Here is a 26,227-nt window from a genome sequence, read left to right on the forward strand (position 1 = left end):
TGCTTCCAGATGTTGTCTAGTTTGCCATCCAATTTCACTAACGTCTTATCTGCAAATCCACTTGAGCACAAAAAGATGTTCTGCTAATACATTGTTACTTTACGTTAATGTTATTTGTAACACAGAGGATATTTCGCAGGAATAATAATCCACACTTGTGCATTAAGTAAAAGCCTGAGATCTGAACGCAGCCTCAGATGATGTGACAGCTGTTCTGCCGTTCATTTCTACTCTTGCCAGATGTCTTCAGATTGCAGAGCAATTCCCTAAAAACCACTTCACCATACATGGAAGAAGGCGTTTTTTTGCATCACAATACATCAGTTGCTCAGTCAATTTTAAAGACTAATCTGAAAAACATTTCATTAAGATGGAAGAAAAGCATTTCTTAGCCAACAATAGCTCTTGATATTGCTGGGATTTCAATGCCTTCTTATGTTTTTAGCAGTTTTTTTTCACTCATGAAACTAAAAATGTGCTGCTAAAGTTTAATAAAATGAAACAATCATCTAATTGTGTTTCCTTTTTCCCATTCCACTGACTACTTTTTTTGTTTTGCAATAAAAAATATGCATTGTAGTCCTTGTAGACATTCACATGTGTTAATTAAACACTACCAAAAATGGCAGTTTGTTACTATTTTACACTTTTGGCAAATTAGCGGTTAATTCGTGTGGTCTCCTTTGTGTCTTTTAATACAATCTGCAATAGGGACAGTCCTACATTATCCTATGAACAAAGATGTAGAAATTCATAGAAATTGGCCACAAATTCGTCAAACCAAACCATAATCAAAGTTTTATTTTTTTATTTTTTTGTTGTAACATCAGAATGCATTTGCCATTTTGACATTGTCTGGAGTTGTCTCTAATACGTCAACACTATCTGTAGTTGCAATTGGTAACAAATTTACGTTAATTACAATTATTAGCCAATTCGCAAATGGTGTTTTCATACACTGTTTACACCCAGTGATGTTTATGTTTAGGAGTGGGCCTTCATGAATTCATGTGAATTATCTAATAATTTGTGCAAAAAAAAAAAAAAAAACCCAACAAAAAACAGTTATGTTTCCTGTGAAATTAAATGAATGAATTATTTTAAATAATAAAATAAATACACAGAATTATTTCGTATCATTAAATAAAAACGGTTCTTTATTTTCAAATGTTTTATGCTATATCCCGGCATTACTGTCACGATCTCCAGCAATCTAGCCTGTGCAGATTGCTGAAGAACTACAATTTACCCCTTTAATGAACTACAACTCTCAGAAGTCTTTGCACACACACACCAGTTCTTGATTCCTCCTGATTACACACACACAGCTGGAGGCTCATGGTGGACTGACAACCAGGACTTTAAATACAGCTCACTCACACACACACTTTTCTGAGTCTTGCAAGCTGTAAGTGAGCAATTCAAAGCGTTCCCGTTTTTTTTGACCCTTGCCTCGATTATTGTTTTCTGTTGTCTTGCCGCCTGTCCCAACCATTCACCTGTACATTGACTACGCTTTTGGTTTTTCTGCATGCTTCTGTTTGTCCCTGTTCGGAGCATTGCCTGCCTGATGGTTCTGTTAAATAAAACTGCAAGTGGATCCTCAACTCTGTTGTCATCGACCCTCAGTTTCATTATATTTCAAGTTATATTGCGATCGAGATTTTTGAAAGTATTACATTTGTAAATGTTTATTATTACCATTTAATGAGTCTCCCCATACAGTTTGATAGAGCGCTTGGACCCGGAAGCCGCTTCACGTGATGTCACACTTAAAAAGCGGATAATTCACTAAAGCGTAAAATTGTTACAATTTCTTGTGAGATACATTTTCTCGTGTTTGCTGTATTGACTGTGTCTCGAATTGTAATATTTGTTCATATAACGACACAGTCTGTACTAGTAATTCCTAACTAATTTAAGTTTTGGAAGAATAGTGGCAAATTCGTATGATATCTTAAAAAATTTAAATATAATCTGCTCACACCTACCTGATGATAAGCTTATTTTGTTTCCAAAAAACGTACATTTCTGTATGAATGACATTAAATAAATTCAAGCGAATAAACAAGTCATTTGGAAAAAACGTAAAATAGTGACACTAATCTTGAGTGCTCAATCAGTCAGGTCTTTTTTATTATTTGTTGTTATAATTATTTGCATATTGACATTAGCTATGTTCCATTCCCCTATTTTTTTAGATAGGCTCATAAAAACGCTTTACGGAAATGCTAAAAAGCACATAAATTTTCACAATGTGCTCAACTGAGTGGGATAAATGTTTTATTTTATAAGAGAAATTGCGATTGAAACACCTTTACCGAATAAATTCCAGCATGCGCATTAAAAAAGTCATGTGACAGATCATGTAATAACAAAAATAGCAGCAAATTCCATTATATATTTTGATATTTGCTGCAGTTTATCAAGAAGTGTTGATTTTGACTCATTTGATAGAAAAGGTGCTTTATTTTCAAGTGTTTTGTGCAATATCCCAGTTTTGCGCACAAATCTAATTGGAATATTTGGATGTAAACATATAGCTAATGGCAATTTGTAACCATTTTATATTTTGGCAAACTAGTGGCTAAATTGTATGATCTAAATTGTAGGTTGCGTTCACGAGTCTTTAATGTTACTTTTTGAATAAAAATCAAACATTTTCCAGAAAACGTAAGTATTTTACGTTTTGTCAGTTTAGTGGCTTATTCGTACGAATTCATACGAGTTCAGTCGTACGAAATTGTACGATTTAAAAAAAGGAGGCGTGGCACCTAACCCCACCCCTAAACCCAACCGTCATTGGGGGATGAGGAAATCATACTAAATTATACGAATTAGATCGTACGAATTCATACGAATTAGCCACTAAATGAAAAAGTTACGAATTGCCATGAGATTGTGTTGACATTTTCAGGTTTACAAATTCATATAAATTGGCTACCAACGGAAAAATTTTACATTTTCTCCCACTGACATCGAGTTGGGTGCACAGTCATGCAATAAAACCATCTTTTTATCAGTGGCCTATTCTTATATGTTTATTTATTAAATTTGCTGATTAAACACACAAGCCAAGCCGAAACGTTACGTTCTAAATTGATCAATAAAATCAGAAAAATTGTCCAGCGCTAACTCTTACTATTGAACCAGATTTCAGTCTGTGCTTTCACAATGCTTTATACACAAGTCAAAACCAATAGGTATGTGTGTGTGTGTGTGTATGTGTGTCCAAAGGCAGATGTACTGAATAAACCAGAGGTGCTGTGCCTGTCAGGGAGATGCAAATGAATGAGTGAATGAAAAAAAGCACACGAATATCTTATTTATTGTAGTCCTTGGAATATTTTTAACGCCAGCCTTTCTATCTCGCGCAGGATTAATAATGCAACAGATTCCAATAGGTTCAATAATGGAAGGCAATCAGTAGAGGCGAGCTTGCGCACACACAGACACACACAAACACACACGAGCATGTCCAACGCTGCGCATATTTCAGCACATCTCGCGTCCACAGGAGATCCGCGCAGCTCCGCCAGTCTCTTTCAATTAAGTCAGTGTAAGAGAGGCCAATTCACCCCAGCAGCTGCATTGCATGCTAATATGACATTGATCCCAGTCAAAGAGGATAAAATACAAAATTAGGAATGCAGTTGTTTTACACAGAGCTGGATCAGTTTTGTGAGGAAGTAAAAAAAAGATAAATAAAATAAATAATGTGGTTCTAGTAGGGTTCCATTGACATTTTGCATAGTAATTGTAGTAGTAAACATAGTAAAGAATGTTATTTACAAGAATGCATGTAAAAGTGTGAAACGTTTAACATGGTAATATGATATCTGTGTCATTTCCCATAGTAATACTGCATTATATTTTGTGACTTAGTTTTAGTTATGTTGAAAAATGTTTTTGTGGACATTTCTTCATGGTAATACTATGTTATGCCTTCTTTAACATGACACTACCATGTTTTAACATGACACTACCAAATTTTTTATGTAATATTGTGTTTTGTAGACATTTGCAATGGTAATACCATGTTTTCATTGCAATTTGCCATTGTGATTATGTGTTTTGTGTTAACATGGTTTATTTGCCATGACAGTACTATGTTGTGTGACATTTACAATGGTAAAATCATGTTTTTACTGTATTAATATGGTTTATTTGACATTTATCAAGGCAATAGTATGTTATTGTGGCATATACCATGATATTAACATGGCTTCAGAGATATTTACCATAGTAATATTATGCTTATGAGACATTTACAATGAAATTACCATGTTTTTAAGGACATCCACTATGATAGCACTAGGCTTTGTGAAATTTCCCATGACAAAATTATGTTTTTCATTGCAATTTGCCATTGTGATATTAGGTATTAACATGATGTATTAGAGATTTGTCATGGTAATACTATGTTATGTGATATTTACCATGGTAAAATCAGGTAGTTACTGTATTAATGTGGTTTAATGGACATTTATAATGGTAATAGTGTGTTTCTGTGGCATATCCCATGGTAATATAATCTCTTCATGGACATTAACTGATGTTTACTATTGAATTAAACAGGTTTATTGAACATTTTGTGACATTTACCATGGTTTCACAGACAATTAGGGCAAAAATATAAATTACCACGGTAATATTATGTATGTATATTAGCACACATATCATAGTAATGCTTTAATTTTGGCCATGGTTTTACCATAATTTATTCACTTCAGAGTACAACAGTAAAACATCTGAAGACCCTAGAAGCACCACAGTATATTTTGGCAAGCAAATACTAAAAAATACTATAGTAATTTATAGCAAATACTGTTACTAGTAAAGTGTATTATACTGTACATATTATAGTATTTACAACTCTTTGTGAATGAATACTACATCATACTGTAATATTAACTATATCTGAACTGATAAACCATAAACACTATTGTATACTTTGGTTTTACAGTATGTACTATAGTATTCTTTTAATGGCATTCAAACCTACAAAAAACATCAGTTATTTAGTATTATAAACAACTGCAGCATTGCTAACACAAAAGGTGCTGCTAAAACCAATATGCAGTGAGTGATGGATGACCCGTGATGGAAAAAGTGCATGTTTCGCACCGCAACAAAACAATCTGACAAACCGTCCTGTCTGTCTGACTTAATATTTGAAGTAGCAAGTAAGTAGATTTGCATGTAATGCCACACATGGATGGCCTCAGCCGCGGCGAGAAGGAGCGTGGCTTGACAGCTCGCTGCTTTAATTGGACCAGGCTTTTTGTGGGACCGGATGGCGGCTTGTAAAAGATGGAAGAATATTAAATCTATATGTGATTCCAGAGGAAGCGTCTTGCCTTTCCAGACCCCTCAGGTAATAAAAGCTTGTGTTTTAACTTTGCATATGAGCGCAAGCATTTTCTCATTCCACGGTCAGTCAATTAGCCACCAAACTAATAATGTGTTTCGAAATTGGCTGGCCAGTTAGCTGCAAGCTACTCATATGGTGCCAAACTACGCGCTTTAGCGAGAATGACAAATGATATTGTCCGGTGTCGTGGTGTATGGTGTAAATTGGTACAGCAGTGCTGTTGACAAAAGAGGAATGAGCTTTGTTAAAGCTGAGCATAATTCACTGGCTGGCATGTTTTCGGAAGGGATCGGAAAAGTGCAATACTGCTGCATAAGCAAATGCTGTAAGGTGGCCATTATCCAATAAGATCTCCTGTTTGTTTAGATTGCATGATAACTGGGGTGCTGGGAATGACAATCAGAGCAGTCGTGTGTCCTGATTATCAAAGCTGTTTCTGAGGATGAAGAAAACAATCTGCAATTCTGATGTGCGCGCCATTTAGGAAATGTCAGCAACTTAAAATGTGACATGAGATGGGCTGATTTGTTGAAGACATGTGTATTTTCAAACTGTTTTTCATTTGAATTTCCAAACAAAAACCTTCAGTAGAGCTGCACATTTGATGTTATTTCTTATTGGATAAAATGTTTATCCCTATCAGTTGTGCGCATAAGCTTTGTATGTACATTTTTAAAACTTATTATTTTAATACGATATTCCAAAATGTGCTTAAAATGGGTGGATGAAAACATTGCAAGTGTTATTTAACACTTCTCAGACTCATCTATGACTGCAAAATAAAAGAACGATTTAGGTTGGACTTAATACAAATGATAGCTTTCATTGTTATATAGCTTTAATCGTTTAAATAAACAATAATAACGAAGTGTGGTCAAAAAAACTTGTAAGTTATATCCAAACACACGTCCTATTCTTATGCCCCATATGGTGGTGCATACATCTCCAAAACCCGACAGATGGACAAATCAAAGCTTGTTTTTAATATAAATAATATTGATAATAATAATAATAACATTTTACAATTGCAAATTGTCAGGAATAAACTAAAAATAAGCCCCCCGACATGAAAAAGGCATGGAGGTAGTGTTTTTTATATTTATGTAGAAAATAATAATTTTGTATCATTTCAATCCTTTAATTTTTTTCATATGTAAAGATATTTGTGTATTGCTTTACACCCTGTGTGTATTAAGCAATGTGCATAACTAATACGCTCTGTGCTGGACTTTTAGACCAGCTTTTAGTTAGTCGATAGCGCAGTATATTTCAGTTTCTCAAAATAACACCGTGCCACCAATGCGCCTTAACACACCTCCTTTTTAGACCAGCACACCCATGAGTCCACAAAGTAGCTCAAATTGATTTGCTATTTAAACAACGTGCCGCAAAATGTGAAAATTACTCTTGTGCTGGTCACAACATCACGTCATACACGCCTTGCGCCTTATTGTGCCGGGTGTATGATAGGGCCCTTCATCTCACCATTTTCTTTAGTCTGAACCTTCGAATGTTTATTCTGACTAGAATCTTAACATGACTGTTAGACTTCATCTCAGATTCATCCCTGGCTGCACAAAAATCATACAATATAGGTCAGATGTGTCAAATGTGTCAGTTGTGCAAATCACACAATGCTGTTCAGGCTTAAAACAAGACTGCAAACATTGCAACACTGCTAAAGACCCCATCCCTGAGCGCACAAAAACCTCCCAAAACAAAAAACAAGCATACAAATCATAGGTGGTCAACTGAAATGTTTCCTGTAAAGTGTATTTAAGCATTAATTAACATAACTGATGTTAATCAGATTAAACTCTCTGACAGTGCATGAAATCCTTGATTTCAGTCAGACTAAGACTAATGTACAGTTGAAGTCAGAATTATTAGCCCCCCTTTGATTTTAAAAAAAAAATATTTCCCAAATGATGTTTAACAGAGCAAGGAAATTTTCACAGTATTTCTGATAATATTTTTTCTTCAGGAGAAAGTCTTAATTGTTTTATTTCGGCTAGAATAAAAGCAGATTTTAATTTTTTAAAAACCATTTTAAGGTCAAAATTATTAGCCCCTTTAAGCTAGATTTTTTTCAATAGTCTAAAGAACAAACCATCGTTATACAATAACTTGCCTAATTACCCTAACCTGCCTAGTTAACCTAATTAACCTAGTTAAGTCTAATACTGTATGTCACTTTAAGCTGTATAGAAGTTTCTTGAAAAATATCTAGTCAAATATTATTTACTGTCATTATGGCAAAGATAAAATAAATCAGTTATTAGAAATGAGTTATTAAAACTATTATGTTTAGAAATGTGTTGAAAAAAATCTTCTCTCCATTAAACAGAAATTGGGGGAAAAAAATAAACAGGGGGGCTAATAATTCAGGGGGGCTAATAATTCTGACTTCAACTGTATATATTAGCATATATTAATGAGTAATGTTTGTTACTCTGACCAAAACAAACAGAGGTTTAGTCATGCCAATCAAAAAAAAAATTATAACAGGTTTATTTAGACTGAAATAAAGTGTTTTAAGCTCTGATCAACATAACTGTAAGACACGATTTGGTTCAGACTAATGACTGATATATGTCAACTAATATTGTTAGTCAGACCAAAATCAAAGTTTAAATAGACTTAAAACTACAGGTAAGATTTCAGTCAAACTATGCAAAAAACAGCGTATGTACAGTAGAACTGTGCCAATAATAATAAAAAAAAGGTTTATTTAAACTGTAAAGTGCCTTTAAGCTCTGATTAACATATTAGTGGCTAATATTATTTGTTAGTCTGATCAAAATCAAACTTAAATAGACTTAAGATTACAGGTAAGATTCCAATCAAATTGTGGAAAAAACTAAACAAAAAGAAAACTCGCAGAGTTTCAGTCAAAATGTGCCAGTAATGATTAAAAAACACTGGTTTATTCAAACTAAAGTGTCTTTAAGCTCTGAACAACATTACGGTAACTTTTTATCTCAACACATGATTTGGGTCAGGTGACCGACTAATATATATTAGTATATATTAATGACTAATATTGTTTATTAGTCTGACTGAAATCAATGGTTAAATAGACTTAAGATTACAGGTAAGATTTCAGTCAAACTGTGCACAAAAACGCCACATGTGGTTTCAGTTGAACTGTGCCAATAATAATAAAAAACAGGGTTATTTCAATTGAAATGTTTTTAATCTCAGCTTAACATAACTGTAACTTTTAATGATTAATATATATGTATTAGTATATCTATATTAGTGACTGATATTGTTTGTTAGTTTGACCAAAATCAAAGTTTAAGTAGACTTAAGATTACAGGTAAGATTTCAGTCAAACAGTGCAAAAAAAAAAACAAAAAGAAAAACTGCAGAGTTTCAGTCAAAATGTGCCAGTAATAATAAAAAACTGTAAAGCGTCTTTAAGCTCTGAACAACATCACGATAACTTTTTATCTCAATACATGATTTCGGTCAAATAAACAACTAATATATATATATATATATATATATATATATATATATATATATATATATATATATATATATATATATATTAGTATATATTAATGACTAATATTGTTTGTTAGTCTGATCAAAATCAAAGCTTAAATAGACACAAAATTACAGGTAAGATCTCAGTCAAACTGCACACAAAAATGGCAGTTTCAGTCAGACTGTTACGATATCGGTTATGATATCAGTAACGTTTTTTCTCAACAGATGATTTGGCTCAGACTGACTAATATATATTTGTATATATATTAATGACTGATATTGTTTGTTAGTCTAATCAAAAACAAAGCTTAAACAGATTTAAGATTACAGGTAAGATTATAGTTAAACTGTTCAAAAAAACAAAACAAAAACGTGCCGATAACAAACAACAACAACAACATTGATTTATTTTGACTGAAATGTAACCTGTAAAGTGTTTTTAAGCTCTGATTAACACACCTGTAACCTTTTATCTCACCACATGATTTGGGTCAGACTAACGACAAATTACCACTAATTCCAATTGCGCACAAGCTTGGCCTAAAACGACCGTAACACCTCATATCTCAGCCCCCGTCCCGTAAGAGAGGAAATGAAGCAGCGTTGCTCACCCAGTGTCTGATGAAACTCACCCGACACCGGGGTCATTGGGGTGGGCGGCAGGCTGTTGATATTGAGCGCCCCCATCTGATGGATCTGGGTGGTGGGAAAGGCCACGCTGGGCGCCAGGTATCCTCCGTGACTGGCAGCCATGAGAGCCGCCTGCTGTTGCATCAGCTGCCAGATAGAGATAGAGAGAAAAAACAACAGAGAGAGAGAGAGAAAAAAGTTACTAGAAGCACACGGGCTACATGTGGGCATGATGGATAGGCAGTGCTTCACAGAGTAGAGGAGAAAGTAGAGCGGAAAAAGAGAAAAATGTGTCAACCTATGTTTAGTGGAAGCGTCCATCTTCCCAGTCAGAGGCCTGTCACAAAGCCCCTCCAAACATTTCAATAGCTGTCGGTCTGGCTCATTCTAATGGAGGGATCCTCGCGCATATTATTGTAGTCCTTAAGGGACCTGGGAGTTCGGAGCAGAAAAATTGAATTGTATTCTTCTTTTTTTTTTTTTCCAAACTTTAAGGTGATGCTTTCTTCATGGCCCTGACAGAGGAACTTCTGTTTTCTCCTCGTCTTTTTTTTGTGATGCTGCAGCTATCATGGCTGAATAAATCAGGTTTACACTGAAGCAGATATTCTTACATTCAGCCTAAATGAGCATCAAATCATACCTCATGCAGGTTTACATGCATCATATACCAGAAACGCAAACATATTTTCTATTCTAATAACGTCCACTTGTAGACTTTTGTCAAAATATGTTGAATTTGTTGTGAGTGAAAGTGAGAATGGCGATAGTTATAAGTTATAAGTATTCTATGATTACAATATCTGGATTGGTTGTTCTGGATTACCATTTTGGTTAGACTAAGAATGGAATAATCAATAAAATGTAGCTTTTGGTGTGTATGTAAACTTTGACTAACATGATTTTAGGACTTCGGCTTAAATCTCAGACCCCTCAAATCCCAGACTTTGCAAAAAGACACACACACACACAGATATATATTAGGGCTGCATGATACTGGAAAAATCTGACATTGCGATATTTTGTTTTGGTGTATATTTTTGTTTTGGCATATATTGCGATATGAATATAATTTTGCAAGATGACTGAATAGTTCTATTTGGAAAGATTTCATTAAGTTAGATCGACTAGGGGGATCAAGTATTTTTCTATGCCTTACATCTGCATAAAATTTTATAAATTAAGCATATATAAATACAACAGGACAAATAAAGGTTCAATAAATAGTGAGTTATGGTTATATGACCTAACAGTATTCAAATACAAATATTGAACAATCAAATGTAAAATAATTTGGTCATCATTGTATAAATAATTTTATACAAAAATATGACAATAATAGTTAATAATATCATTTTTTCATGTAATTTTTAATAAATAATCTAATTCTGTATGAACTAGCTAACTAATTAAAATAACTAAACTAAAAAAATAATAAAGTAAATAATATTTGACTAGATATTTTTCAAGACCTAAGATATTTTTTTCAAGCTTAAAGTGATATTTAAAGGCTTAACTAGGTTAATTAGGTTAACTAGGCAGGTTAGGGTAATTAGGGAAGTTATTGTATAACAATGGTCTGTTCTGTAGACTATCAGAAAAAAATGGCTTAAAGGGGCTTATAATTTTGACCTTAAAACGGTGTTTGAAAAATGTATAAAAAAATAAATGTTTTTATTCTAGTCTAAATAAAACAAATAAGACTTTCTCCAGAAGAAAAAATATTATCAGACATACTGTGAAAATTTCCTTGCTCTGTTAAACATCATTTGGCAAATATTTAAAAAAGAGAAAAAAAATTCAAAAGGGGGCTAATAATTCTGACTTCAACTGTATATTAAGTTATAATTAAGCCATATTAACTCATATAAGAGGTTTTTTTTTTACCTAAATTAAATTAAACTGACTTAAAACAGCTTGTATAACTTTAAGTTGACTTAAACATTAGTTTAATAAGCTATATTTAACTTTAAAACGGATATTGTCATGCCATATTGATCATAACTTTTTTTCCAGCCCAATTTCACAAGGAAACGTAACTACTTTGTGTATTGCCAGAAAAGTGGCTAATTCCTATTAATTCATTCGATTTCCGTTGTATCAAAACATATGCCTAAACATCCGTCTCATTAGGAGATGAGCAAATTGTACTAAAATGTACAAATGAAATTGTATAAATGAATATGAATTAACCACTAAATCAAAAAGTTACAAATTGCTGTGAGACTGCGTTGAATTTTTTACAGTCTCTACAAATTAACACAACAAATTAAACAAATTAATTGAATAAATGAATACATTTTTACTAGATTTCTTTTATCAACATTATTTGAATATAATTGGCATTTATATGCACTCAAAAAAGTTTGTATTATCCATCTTTACAAACACAATCCATCCGACAATGCTTTGTTCAAATTCAACAGACAACACTGTCTTCTCTCACTATAAACAACCCTTCTGAAAATGAGGCTTACATTAAACTATTCCCATTAAACTCAACAATGCTACAACTAATCCAGCATCATTCATGCACACACCAGCATTTATTTGCCACAGAGGAAACAAGGGCAGAAAAAAACGCAATAATCATCCGGCTGCCACTCTTCATCTGAATGCTGAGGATGATATTGTTCATGCTTTGCTCTCCATCGGCCGATAGCAGAAAGGCAATCATATTCTCTCATTGGCCTTGTCACTGAGCCTGAAAGATGCCGTCCACCCACAAAACAAATCTATAAGCCTCTACTGTCTATAAACTCCTCCTCACATCTGCATAATCCCAGCCACAAACTGCACACCAGCAGCTGTTAGAATAGGTTGGAAATCTCACAGTTCTCACAAGGAAACGTAACTGTTTATGTATTGTATGAAAAGGGTTTATTTAGCAGGAATTCATATGATTTAACTCATATCAAAACGTACGATTTTTAAAAGGAGACGTGTCCCCAAACCCAACCCCTAACCATACGCCTCATTGGGGGATGAGCAAATTGTACTAAAGTATACAAATCAGATTGCACAAATGAATTAGCCACTAAATCAAAAAGTTATACATTTTGTTAGGGAATCCAGCAGGAGTTTTATGATCACCGGCAATCTGGGAGTTGCAAATCGCAAGAGAACTACATACACGTCAAAGGTACGAATTACAACTCCCAGCATACACCTTGCACACACCAGTTCCTGTTTACCACTGATTATGCTCACACAACTAATAACTCATCATGAACTAATTAGCTGGACTTTATATTCACCCCTCACACACACACACACACACACACACACACACACACATGGCTGAGTCTTCTGTAACAGTAGACACTGGACAACTGAGATGAAGGATCCATGTGCAGTTTATTTTAAGCTTAGGCAAACAGGCGTAGTTCATAACAGGATCAAGCAAGAGCATGAGAATAACCCAAAGCTAAACAGGTAAATAGTCAGAACAGGTGGCAAAAAAATCAATAAACGGTAAACCACGCAAAGATCAAAACACATGGCAGGATAAACAGGGAAATACGCATTGAATTGCTTCACAAGGAAAACAAGACTCTGCCCCGTATGTGTGTGTGTGTGTGTGTGTGAGGGGTGAATATAAAGACCAGATAATCAGTCCATGTTGTGAGTGTAATCAGTGAGAAACAGGAACTGGTGTGTGCAAGGTGCATGCTGGGAGTTGTAGTTAGTTCCTTAGATTCAGATCGCCGGCGATCACAACAAGCAGGAATAAGTTTTATATATATATATATATATATATATATATATATATATATATATATATATATATATATATATATATATATATATATATATATATATAAAACTGAGCGAACATGCTTAATACAGTTTTTAATAGTTTAACACTTATACAGGGAGAATATTTGTATTCATACATATTTAAAATGAGTACATAGTCAAGATGCTATATAAAGTAAATATAGATATAATACAAACACATTTATAAAAAATAGCCCCTTTCACACAGCGATACCGGTAAATTATATATATATATATATATATATATATATATATATATATATATATATATATATATATATATATATATATATATATACATAGCCGTTTCTGGTTAATGATGTCAGAATTTACCGGTATTTTGGAATGAATGTGTGAATGGTCTTTTCCTGAAAAATTCCGACAACGTTCTTGTCTGTTTGAATGAGGCTTTTTTTTACCGGTATTTAAATTTACCGGTATCGCTGTGTGAAAGGGGCTATTTTTTATAAATGTGTTTGTATATATATGATAAATGGCAGCAGTGAATAATATATCAATAGTTGCTTTTACATGTACGCTTTTATTCATAGTACAATCTTGTGTCTGACTGACTTTTTCTCCATCTTGTTTTGAAAATATTTCTGTAAATATACAACATATAAAAACTATCATTTATTTATAATATTAAATAAATATTAAAACGGAATAAACCTATATAAATAATTAATGTGACCAATCTATCTTATTTATGAAATGTTGATTCTCAAGAAAAAAAAATCTTGTTTCAAGAATGTTTAAATATATTCCTACAGAAAATTTTCATTATATATATATATGTCAAGCTCGAAGTCATTCATACCCCAGGGGTATGAATATTTTCAGGCTTGAATGTATATAGTCTCACTGACAGATCTTGTTTTGTGTTTTCAAAGTAGTTCTGTAAAAACACTTATTTTCCCAACACAATCTATATAAATGATTATTTATTTATAATATGAAATATATATGAAGATAAATTAATAATATGACACCAAACTATTATTTAATGCATCTTCTGCCTTTCCAGATATCCATCTCCTTTAAGTATTTTTAAAAAAACATTCACAAACACACACGCACACACGCACACACGCACACACACACACACACACACACACACACACACACACACACACACACACACACAAACACAAACTAAATGTACCAACAGGAGCAACCAGTATAAATTGTGTCTGTATACGAATCACCAGCCACTATGTCAGCTAATAATAGCAAATGTTGTTTTTTGAGTGAACTACCCCTTTAAGAGTGCATTTCGCCGCCTGTGAGATTCCGATCTCACTAAGCAGTTATGTGGGTGACTTCGCAAAAATTTGGATGTTAAAAATGCGTCACGGAGCACTGATTTAATGCATTTGTCAACCTTCAAGCAAGGGTGAGACAAGACAGTCTGCTCTCTCCGCCATGTAATAGCCATGCCACAGTAATCAGACGCTTTTGTGGGCATCTTCCTGCTGAATGGGGCATCGGAGTTAAGCTGGCTGGCACTAGCCGGGTGACAGTTCGCTAATGCCCTTTAAAAGCCAGAGGGACGGGCTTTGGGCACAGCGTAGAGCGGCGAGTTGAAGACTTCCATATTGTAATTTCCCTCCATGAACGGCTCGGATAATGTCGCCTTTCATGGCTGCCACCAGATTGCTTCAGATAACGATGTGGCATTCAGTTCTGCTCTTTAGGAATTAAAACAGAAAATTGGAGGCCCAAGCATGTAATTATGTTGGGGAGAAGTGAGCAACATCAATTTGTTCTTGGAGGAGGTGGAGGGGGGAGAATGAAGGGGGGAAAAAAGAACAGAAAAAACAAGATCTTTCGGCTGTCGGCAGGCGAAACAAGACTATTAAAAAAAATCTCTCGGGAATCTTTGTTAGTTACATTTGAAGGAATATATCAACTGAAAATGAATCATTTTCTTAAGCGTTTGTCGCTTCGAAATAGTGTTACATTATTTAATGCGTAGATAGTAAAATGTGACGTTTAGCAGAATGTTCAGGCTGCTCTTTTCCATATGATGAAAGTGAATGGTGGCTTTGGTAATGAGAACTGTTTTTTTTTTTTGGACCATTGTGTAAATAGATCAATGGCAGACTACCGGTAAGCTTCAGGACAAATGGTAATGTTCACGATACTTGCTGATTTGTCTCCACACACTTCAGTTTTAATAGCAAACTAGAAGCTGCTGCTTATTATTTTACATCCTTGAATGATGTCATCATACTGCTGACGTTTGTTTAACATACACATTATATCCTTGTGCATGTGTGGGGTGTGTTTACGTGCATCAATCTGTCATGGGGGGCTAGGTTGAAACAGTCAAAGGTAAGAACTATTGATAAGAACCTGTACGTTTAAACAGTATTCAGTATCGATAAATGATACCTATTCCTAATGGTGACCGTTTATTCTTTAAAGGCCAGTCCATGAGGTTAAATTGTGTGAGCAGGCCATCTACAGACAAGCATGTATGCTGCACATCCCTGTCTGTGTAATCAGCAGAGTGTTTGCGCGTTGTGAAATAATGTACTCTTTAAATTACAAATAATTGTGCTATTGACTTTATAGCAAGTTCCAGTTGGTTGCAGTCTATTTCAGTTGCCTCAAAATAAGTGCCCCAAATGCACCTGAACACACCTCATGTCCAGACTAGAGGCCATAGGCACGCAAGTAGGGATGGGTACCGAAACTCTGTACTTTATCGGTATCGTTGCAACAATTTAAACGATAGAAGTACCGATAAGCTCTGACGTTAACGGTTCTGTTATCGGTACTGGAGAATTATTGCTGAATAAACATTACTTACAGTAGCATAATTTAACTGACCAACCTTTTCTAATTTGCGATATTTGATATGCGTCTGCACAGTTGGCAATCTCACATGAGAAATGCTCGTTTTCCAGCGAGCGCATCAAGTTTCAAAGCCTTCACAGTTCTCGGCTGTGCGTGCGCAAATCTGTGGAGGCTTGCGCTAAGCGCACAAACACAGCTTGTAAGCTTGTGAAGTGAACAAAACGGGTTGTATTTTCCGAGTGGGCAGCGACAATGGCAAAGTTTGCGTGACAAGTTGTTTTCTTGTATAAGCGGAAACGCAAGCAATCTGGCTCAGTGAAAGTATCTTTCAAAAGTGCATCAACTGCAGTAAAACAAATGAAACGTTTTTGACTGCCTAGCTACTAACGGTAACGTTACATCATCCACATCGTTATGCCAGCAGTCAATCACCTAAATTAGTATAACATTAATAGGTAAATAAACACACACATTCGGTTACAATGAAAACAGCATTTTTTTTTTTTTTTTTGCTGAGGTAGCCTAAATAAATCTTTAACATCAAAAATGCTTATACATCAGCTGTATTTACAAATATAGCCTATGAATAGCCTAATAATAAACTTTGCTTATTAAGAAATTATTAAAAAAACAGCTTATTTTTACATTGCAAGATGCTCAAAACTGTATTAAAAACACAATTAACTCCCAAAACACTGTATCATTTATAACATGATCTCATTTAACTGCATTTTGCAACTCAAAGAGGTTATTTTCAACTACAGGGAGCAAACCAAGAAAGATCTCGACTTCTGCCAGAAAAGGCAAACATGTTATTTTGGTCTTGCCAATATACCCAACTTTTTTGGATTAATGTTGAAGCTTTTATTGCTCATAATATTTTTAAATCATTTTCCTTATCTTATAAACATGTGATTTTGGGTTATTATGTAATGGATCGCTCTTTAAAAGATGCTGGTTTTACTATAAACATTATTTTATTATTATGTAACTTTCACATACATAAATCCAAGTTTGCCAAAAGCAAACCTCTCTTCATGGTGCTGGAAAAAGAGATTCAAATGTATATAAAAGGGATTTCTAAGTCTAAAAATGGAAAAGCAATTAAAACAGTTAATATTTGCTCCTCCTTTAACTTTCTTGCATAAAAGTGTTTGTATACATGCATTTCCTGTAGTAAAAGTGCATTTAATAACTCTTGTTAATAACTAAAATTGGAAAAATGTGCGTAATTTATTTGTATGTAATTTGAGAATTATGTACCCTCTCCTCTGTGTTATTTTCCTTTTTCTTTTTATTTAATTTCTTTTTTTTTCTCATTTATTCTATTCTTGTTAAGAAATGTTGTATAAGAAAACAGAACATGCTGGTTCTTGTTAATAAAAAAAGACAAACATGTTGATTTTTCTCTACATTCTTTTACAGGAACATTTTTATTTATTTATTTGTTTTACAATTATTGGTTTCATTTTATTTAACATTATAAACGTAATAATAAAATAATGTGCTGCTTAATCTGTTCAATTTGTTTTTGCGTTAAAAAAACACTACAAAAAGTACCGATAAGAGAACCGTTAAAGTACCGAACCGATAAGTGGTATCGATAAAAGTAGTAATACCGTTAAAACCCTAATGATACCCATCCCTACACGCAAGTGTGAGCAAATGCATTTGTTATTTAATCAATGTGACGCATGACATGAAAATCATAACGGTGTCAGGCTGAAACAAGCAAGAAACACTTGTGTCGCGCCTGACTGTTATAAACTTACTGTTATATACTTGCATGAATGACATTCAAACTAACTTTTAGTTATTACAAGCTACTAAAGTCTGCATATCTTATTTTTAAGGAAGAACAGCATACAGGTGTGTAAGGACATGAGGGGGAAATAAGAATTATAAATAATTCAAAATAATTATAACAATTAAACTGAGCGCGTGATTGCTACGCATTTCAAAACAAAAACTTCACCCTGCATCCTGAATAGACAGCAAGCCTTCAAGCGCAGGCAAAAATGGACCAAATTGCCTTCAGCCAAGTCTTCATCAGCGAGGTCGTAACCTTTTCTTCCTTCAAAATGGGGGAAAAAAACCACGGCATTCGTTTAGTGTCAGGCATGTGGGTTTTTTTTATGGCTTGCCGATGGCATTAGTCTCCCTCGGTGCCAGCAGGCAATCACCTCTTTATCACTTGGCAATTATCAAGCCAGAGCTGCTGTGTGTCTCTGCCCACCTCTGCTGCATCACACATGACCCTGTAGAGTCACTCTGGCCCTGCCTGAATGGCGGCAGCGCTGGAGAGATATTTATAGAGAGGCGAGAAATGGAGTGAGCTGAATGCGAGGACCCTGGTTATTAAGGTCTCTGGCCCTGTAAGATTGCCTGAAACGGCTTGGCTTCCTTTTGCTGCTGTTTGCAGAGGCTCATCTTCAGGACTCAGGAGCTCAGAGATGGTGCAAACATAAGTTTGGTTGTGCCAGAGCTTAAACATTGTTGACAGAAGATTTTAATATTTTAGCTGTAATTTATAGAGTGTGCGTGGTCTTTTTAGAAGTAGTTTGCCTTGATATACAGTTGAAGTCAGATATATTAGCCCCCGTGTTTATGTTTTTCCCCAATTTCTGTTTAACGGAGAGAAGATTTTTTCAACACATTTCTAAACATAATAGTTTTAAAGTGACATTTAAAGGCTTCACACTAGGTTAATTAGGTTAACTAGGCAGGTTAGGGTAATTAGGCAGATTGTATAACGATGTTCTGTAGACCAGTGTTTCCCAACCCTGTTCCTGGAGGCACACCAACAGTACATATTTTGGATGTCTCCGTTATCTGACCCATTAACTTCAGGTTTTGGAGTCTCTTCTGATGTTATGATAAGATGATTCAGGTGTGTTTGATTAGGGAGAGGTTGAAAATGTGGACTGTTGGTGTGCCTTCAGGAACAGGGTTGGGAAACACTGCTGTAGACTATTGAAAAAAAAATAGCTTAAAGGGGCTAATAATTTTAACCTTAAAATGGCTTTTAATGGGTTCAGATGACAAAGATCCAGAATTTGCCCCATTCATGAGCTTATTTGTCCTGTTTTGACTGCTATGCTATCACAAATTGTAAAAATAACTCATCTAAAAAGGCTTTAAGACCAAGCGGAATCATAGTGTGACTTCAGTTAATCAGTTTTGGCCAATGCAAATAATTATTTTTCAAGAGTTCAACATCCAGCTGTGCAAGAAAACATCTGACATAAGTGAAGTCATCTTTCACTACTGTATTGTTTTTAAATAGAGAAAACGTTTGACAAGTAACTTTTATTCTACAAATCTTGACCTTATTCTTGAAAGAAAATGGCTAGGGCCAGACAGAATCTGCAGACAGTTTTTGCTATTTCTGCTAAGAATTTTACAAAACATCTGCGGATTTATGCGCAATGATTTTAGAAGTATCATAACTAAATACTTAATACATAAAATAAAAAAAATACATTTTTGACTTTTATTATTTATGTTTACAATGCAAATCCATTTAGATCCACTTATTTGGTAAACAAAGCAAGGCTTTCATATAATGTATCTACTAAATGACTGAAAATATTACTTTACAAACTATTGTAAATAAATCATATAAACATTTTAACATTACTATTATTATTATATCACAATAATATTAGTGAAATTAATTTAACAACTGAATGAATATAAATGTCACACATTTACACAAGTAAATAAATAGACTCAATGATAGGTTAACAATCTGTGGAAATCTGCTGATCTGCAATAAAAAAGTGTGAAGCCCCAAAAGCAGCCCATATTGAAATCAAATATTTTGGCTCTTGTAATAATAATAATAATAATAATTATAATTATAATTATAATTATAATAATAATAATAATAATAATAATAATAATAATAATAATAATAATAATAATTATAATAATATTTAAATAATAGCAGTGGCGCAGTAGGTACTGCTGTTGCCTCACAGCAAGAAGGTCGCTGGGTCGATGGTTCGAGCCTCGGCTCAGTTGGCGTTTCTGTGTGGAGTTAGCATGTTCGCGTGGGTTTCCTCCGGATAAGTTGGCTGTTCATTCCGCTGTGGCGACCCCAGATTAATAAAGGGACTAAGCCGAAAAGAAAATGTATTATTATTATTCATTCATTTTCTTTTTGGCTTAGTCCCTTTATTAATCCGGGGTCGCCACAGCGGAATGAACCGCCAACTCATCCAGCATTTGTTTTACACAGCGGATGTCCTTCCAGCTGCAACCCATCACTGGGAAACACATTCACACACACACACAAACACTACGGACAATTTAGCTTACCCAATTCACCTGTACAGCATGTCTTTGGACTGTGGGAGAAACCGGAGCACCTGAAGAAAACCCACGTGAACGCAGAGAAAACATGCAAACTCCACACAGAAACGCCAACTGACGCAGCCGAGGCTCGAACCAGCGACCTTCTTGCTATGAGGCGACAGCACTACCTACTGCGCTACTGCGTTGCCCCTAATAATAATAATAATAATAATAATAATAATAATAATAATAATAATTATCATTATTATTATTATTATTATTATTATTATTATTATTATTATTATTATTACTACTATTATTATAATTATTATTACTATTATATTATTATTATTATTATTACTATTATATTTTGATTTTTTATTATTCAAATGGCCAAATTCTGACTGAGGAAAGTTGAATGTGCTGGCCAGTTTATTTGCCTAATAAATTCTAATAGGCTACAGTTTTTAATGTAAAACTTTTTTTCTAAGATTATAAGATGTAATACATTTGTATTTTAAAAATAAATATTTGTCATAATTCTTTATTCTAAATATTTAGGAAATATTTTTGTTACATCAAAAAGTGTGGTTATGATGACCATCTAACAAGCTAATCCAGCTAAAAATGGTGCTTAAAATGTCACCTAATTCAGTATTTAAATCTCAGTTAGATTTAAATTAAATAGAAAATGAGGCGATTAACTGCAAAAAGGTCCAAAAAATAACCACCCCTTTTACCAGGCTGGCTAGGGGCCTGCAAAGTCATTATCAATGGATTCACCAAAAATGTGACCTTGGACCAGTCAAATGTGTCATTTTGACATTTATCGATTATCTAAATAAGATGATCTAAAAATATTTTTATTGATGTATGGTTTGTAATATAGCAGGGATGCCCAAACCTTTTCATATAAAGGGCCAAAAACCAAATATCATTATGAGCCGTGGGCCAAAGGTAATAAATATATATAAACTATATTACATTAAAGTCGCTATGGTTAATTTCCTAATTTATTTCCTGATATTTAAATCAAAAACATTACTTTAAATCATAATTTCAGCTTAGTCCCTTAATTAATCAAGAGTCGCCACAGCAGAATGAACCACCAACTTATCCAGCATATGTTTTACGCAGCGGATGTCCTTCCAGCTGCAACCCATCACTGGGAAACACCCATACATTCTCATTCACACACATACACTACGGACAATTTAGCATACCCAATTCACCTATAGCACATGTCTTTGAACTTGTGGGGGAAACCGGACCACCCAGAGGAAACCCACGCAAACGTGAGGAGAACATGCAAACCAGCAACCTTCTTGCTGTGAGGTGAAAGCGCTACCCACTGCGCCACCGCGTCGCCTAGTCAACATTCAAAGTGAATCAAAAAAGTTTTTCAAAATTGTTCTAAGACAAGAATGGGTGTTGTTCAATTGTTTTAGGACAACCTTGATGAAAGGTGATGATCCATTTTAATGTTGACTACTTAGCATGTTTCCTAAATCAGTGTTTCCCAACCTGTTCCTGGATGCACACCAACAGCACATATTTTGGATGTGTCCCATATCTGACCCATTAACTTCAGGTTTTGGAGTCTCTTCCAATGTTCTGATGAGTTGATGCAGATGTGTTTGATTAGGGAGAGGTTGAACATGTGTACTGTTGGTGTGCCTTCAGGGACAAGGTTGGGAAACACTGCCCTAAATATCTAAGCTGGTAGCGGGCTGGTTATAGAGACCAACACAACGTAATACACATTTCCAAAGCAGAATAACTGACTTTAGCATTGTTTTTCAGATAAAAAAACACAATAGTCAACATCCAAAGTTAATCAAAAATATCAAGAATGAGTGTTGTTCAATAGTTTTAGGACAATCTTAATGAAAGGTGATGATACACTTCAAATGCTGACTACTGTATATTAGGCTTGGGCGGTAATACTGTAATATGGTTTACTGCGGGATCTAAAAATAGCAACGGTGTCAGTTTCAATATCGTTATACCATCATAAAAAACAATGCACTTATATAGGAGACAAGTATTATATATTAAATACTATTTATTTAATGCGTATGCGTGATTGTCATCCCGGGACAGTGTGGAGGAGAGAGAGAGAGGTGAGGCAAGATGGCGAGTCGCGCACCAAGTGACCTGTTCTTAAAAAGAACACAACCTCTGCAGTTTGGCAGTATTTCAGGTTTCGATCGAACGAGAAGGGAGACGTGATAAATACGAAATAAAGGTCTGCATTCACCCCCGCTGCTGTTCCATGGAAGCCGCGGGACCCGGCCAGATTTCTTGCGGTGCGGAAATAAATTTCCAAATAAAGCGCAGGAGCGGTCGGTAATTCTCGTGTAATTTGGTCAAGCACCACTCGTTTGTGTGTGTGTGTATGTGTGTGAATGAGAGAGAGCGTGCAGTCTATGTGTGTGTATGTGTGTGAATGAGAGAGCGTGATGTGCGTCGCTGGCTTGGTGCAGTCTGTGTGTGTGTGTGTGTGTGTGTGTGTGTGTGTGTGTGTGTGTGTGTGTTTGTTTATGTGTGTGAATGTTAGACGTCCCGTGCCGATCTCAAATACGAACAAGACAAACAGGTGACCGCGAACCTAATGACGCATATACGGTATTCAGTTTCTAAATGGTTTAGGCACAAGCCAACAGTTTGGTGATGCTGTTTGAGCCTTACAACATATTTTTTTTTATTATGCACAGTAATAATGGATACCGAGGTAAAATAGGGAGGAGGTTTGACGGTATTAAAATTTGGATACCGCCCAAGCCTACTGTATATTCGACAATGTAGTTTAGTTAGTAGTTTATACAGAAACAATAACAATATCGTTTTTAAAACGTGCACTTTAAAAACCTGTTTGTATTACGCATTCATAGAAATGTCCATTTCTATTATTTTCAATGTACACTATAGCACACCCTTTGGCAATACTGGGAGCGTAATATATATTTGCAAATTTCAATTCAGAATGAAACTATCCAAAAAAAGTTAAACAGGCATTTTGGGCTTGACTGCTTCTGTTTAGACATTTTTTTTTATATTGTCTATTTTGTACACAAACAGTAATATGTAAAATAGATCGCAAATTTACTACATGGTTTCAGTTTACATTTAAAAAAACATTTAAAATAAAATGTACAACATCCTACTGCAGAACGCAGAGTGAGATTGTACATTTCCTCAAAATTCATCAATCATTTTGCTGGTCCAAAAGAAACAGCATTTCTAAACGACGAATGCCGTTTGAAATAGATGAATAAGAAGTAAACACTATTTAGTAACACTAACACTATTAACGTGCCTTAAATACCCAGCACTTTTATATTTCTCAACAACAGGGGGCAATGTAGGTCAATAGCAGAGTGTGTGCCCCCCCTCTTCTCACCCTCCTCCCTAAAAAAAAAAAACACCCAGACAAACATTCCCCTCATTAATGTTGGCTTCAGAACATTCTGAAGTGCTTTCAAGCAATTTGTGCGTCATATTAATCTAATGCACCGTCTCTGGTGATTGGCGTCAAGTAAAAGAGATCTTTCTGGCTTTCCATCAACAGCCGCGCTTTTATTCATCTTCCAAAAAGAGAGAGAGAGAGAAAAAAAGTCGAAAATGAAGATGGCTTCGCTCAGAAAAGGAAAAAAAAAAGATCAAACACACGGCAGCGGGAGAAAAAGACAGATAAAAGATGTTCAGCTTGTATTGACAAGAGCGTCTGAAAGAAAATTAATGTTTCTCGCTTTCATCGCGTGTTTATGTCACCCCCCCACCCCCAACCCAACACCCCATTCCACTCCAGAGATGAGGACGGGGCCACATCTGATATTTCCAACATCCTCATGTAATGCTGAATGATAAGCTGTTTGTCAGATTTCAGAGTTAGATGTACCCTGCTTTAAAAATAAATAAATAATAATAATAATAATAATGCATCTGTCTTTTGGCACAATGTTGTCAGCACTATTACCCCTCCAATTTGTGCTCAGATGCCCCCCTCCTCTGCTCTGACTAAAATCCAATTTACTGGCTGTCAGCTCAACCCAGTAATCCTCAGCACAGCTGTGTTTGTGGAAGGAGCCTCTTAATTTGCTCGTCCTCCACGTTTCTAAATGTACCATTGCCATATCTGAAGCTAAATGTTAGCTTAGGCGATTTGTCACCTGTTTATGAAGGCGTGATGAAGGAGACTCTTTTAGGTTCTGCTTAGGTGAGAAAATAAGTCGAATGTGGAGCTAGCGAGTCGCTAACTTCAACTAGCGATTTGCTATTTACAGAGCAGTGCGTAACATCCATGCTAGATCATTATAGACACTAGCATGGCTGCAACTAGCAAGTTGCTAACTACAGAGCAGTGCGTAGCCACCATGATATCATCTATAAATATCTAACATGGCTGCTGTGCTACTTAAATGTTACAAATGATATTAGAATATGTATATGTATAGTTACTTACTAGCCTAATAATCAAAAGAGCTTACAAAGAATGTGATAAGTTATATTATACAGCACATTTGCATATTTTTATCTTTTTTATATTAACAATTTAAGCACAACTAATGACTACAGCTGATTTTGTTGGTCAATCTTTTAAGTACAGACTTAAAGAAGTTCAAAAATATCATTGGATACATTCACAACAGATTATAATGCTATCTATCTATCTATCTATCTATCTATCTATCTATCTATCTATCTATCTATCTATCTATCTATCTATCTATCTATCTATCTATCTATCTATCTATCTATCTATCTATCTATCTATCTATCTATCTATCTATCTATCTATCTATCTATCTATCTGAATTTTACTTCCATTGCTCTACCTCTGCAACAGGTGAGAAGTGTAAAAGCTAAGCTGACGTAGTATCTAATTTACTTCTTTACATGCTAGTTACACGATAACATTTATTGAGTAGCATTAATGTTTGTTTTGAGCAATGCCTTTTATAAACCTAGCCGAACAGGAAGTTTTGAGTATTTTTACGGTGCTTTCACATCTGTGGTTCGGTTCATTTGGTCCGACCAAGGGCAACAAATGATACATTGTAGCATTTTTCTGCCATTTTTTGGTCCTGTTCACACCACACTGTGAAACACTTTGGTCCGAGCCAGTTGAAAAGAACCGAAATGCAGTCATGTGACAAAATCCACATTACTCATTGGCCAGATGTTATTGAATGTATTTCCTAAACTGCTTTTCGATTGGTCAGAATTAGCGTGCGGGAAAATGCCAATTGAACAAACACAAAATGTCATTTTTACTATGGAGGGACGACTGCGCTGGCTGATTGTATCCCTGGTCATAGTATACTATATAGTTTGTATACATCACTTAAGACAAACTATACACTTCAAGAATAAATCGCAGCTGCGGTTGGTAAACAATGTCTTAATGCATTGAAAATGTCGGTGGCACATCGCAAATTGCTTCAGGAGGAGGCATGAATTAATTTAGCTAAACTGCGACATGGTCATCTTCCGGAAATATGACCAACGATCCATCATGTATTGTTTCTCTCTCTCTCTCTCTCTCTCTCTCTCTCTCTCTCTCTCTCTCTCTGTTTAAAATTGTTGGTAAAGCACTGCCAACAAATATTTTTCCACATCCCATAATGCACAGCATCTGGACTACAGCAGCTGGATTATTCCAAACAGATGCAGTACTTTTTGAGGTTAGGTCTGTTCTAGTTCAGATCATGTTCTCACCACAAACGAACCGCTCCAGGATTCGTTTGAAAGCGAACCCTAGAGCGACCCTCTTCAAGGAAGTCTTGGTACGCTTTTTTGGTCTACTTTTGGTGTGCACTCGAGTGCGATTGCTACATT

General features: G+C 35.0%; 1 protein-coding gene across 8 annotated transcripts in view; it reads right to left on the reverse strand.

The window, feature by feature from the left end:
- Positions 1–26,227, reverse strand: part of celf5a (cugbp, Elav-like family member 5a) — a 388,064-nt gene that overhangs the window by 25,660 nt on the left and 336,177 nt on the right. For 5 of the 8 annotated variants that reach the window (XM_056447706.1, XM_056447711.1, XM_056447708.1 and 2 more), the window contains exon 7: positions 9,484–9,649. In XM_056447706.1, coding sequence (XP_056303681.1) covers positions 9,484–9,649 — 166 coding nt within the window. The remainder of the gene's footprint in view (positions 1–9,483; positions 9,650–26,227) is intronic. The other 3 variants (XM_056447713.1, XM_056447712.1, XM_056447710.1) reach the window with 1 other exon arrangement.

This window comes from Danio aesculapii, chromosome 22 (assembly GCF_903798145.1).
Source record: "Danio aesculapii chromosome 22, fDanAes4.1, whole genome shotgun sequence".
NCBI lineage: Eukaryota > Metazoa > Chordata > Actinopteri > Cypriniformes > Danionidae > Danio > Danio aesculapii.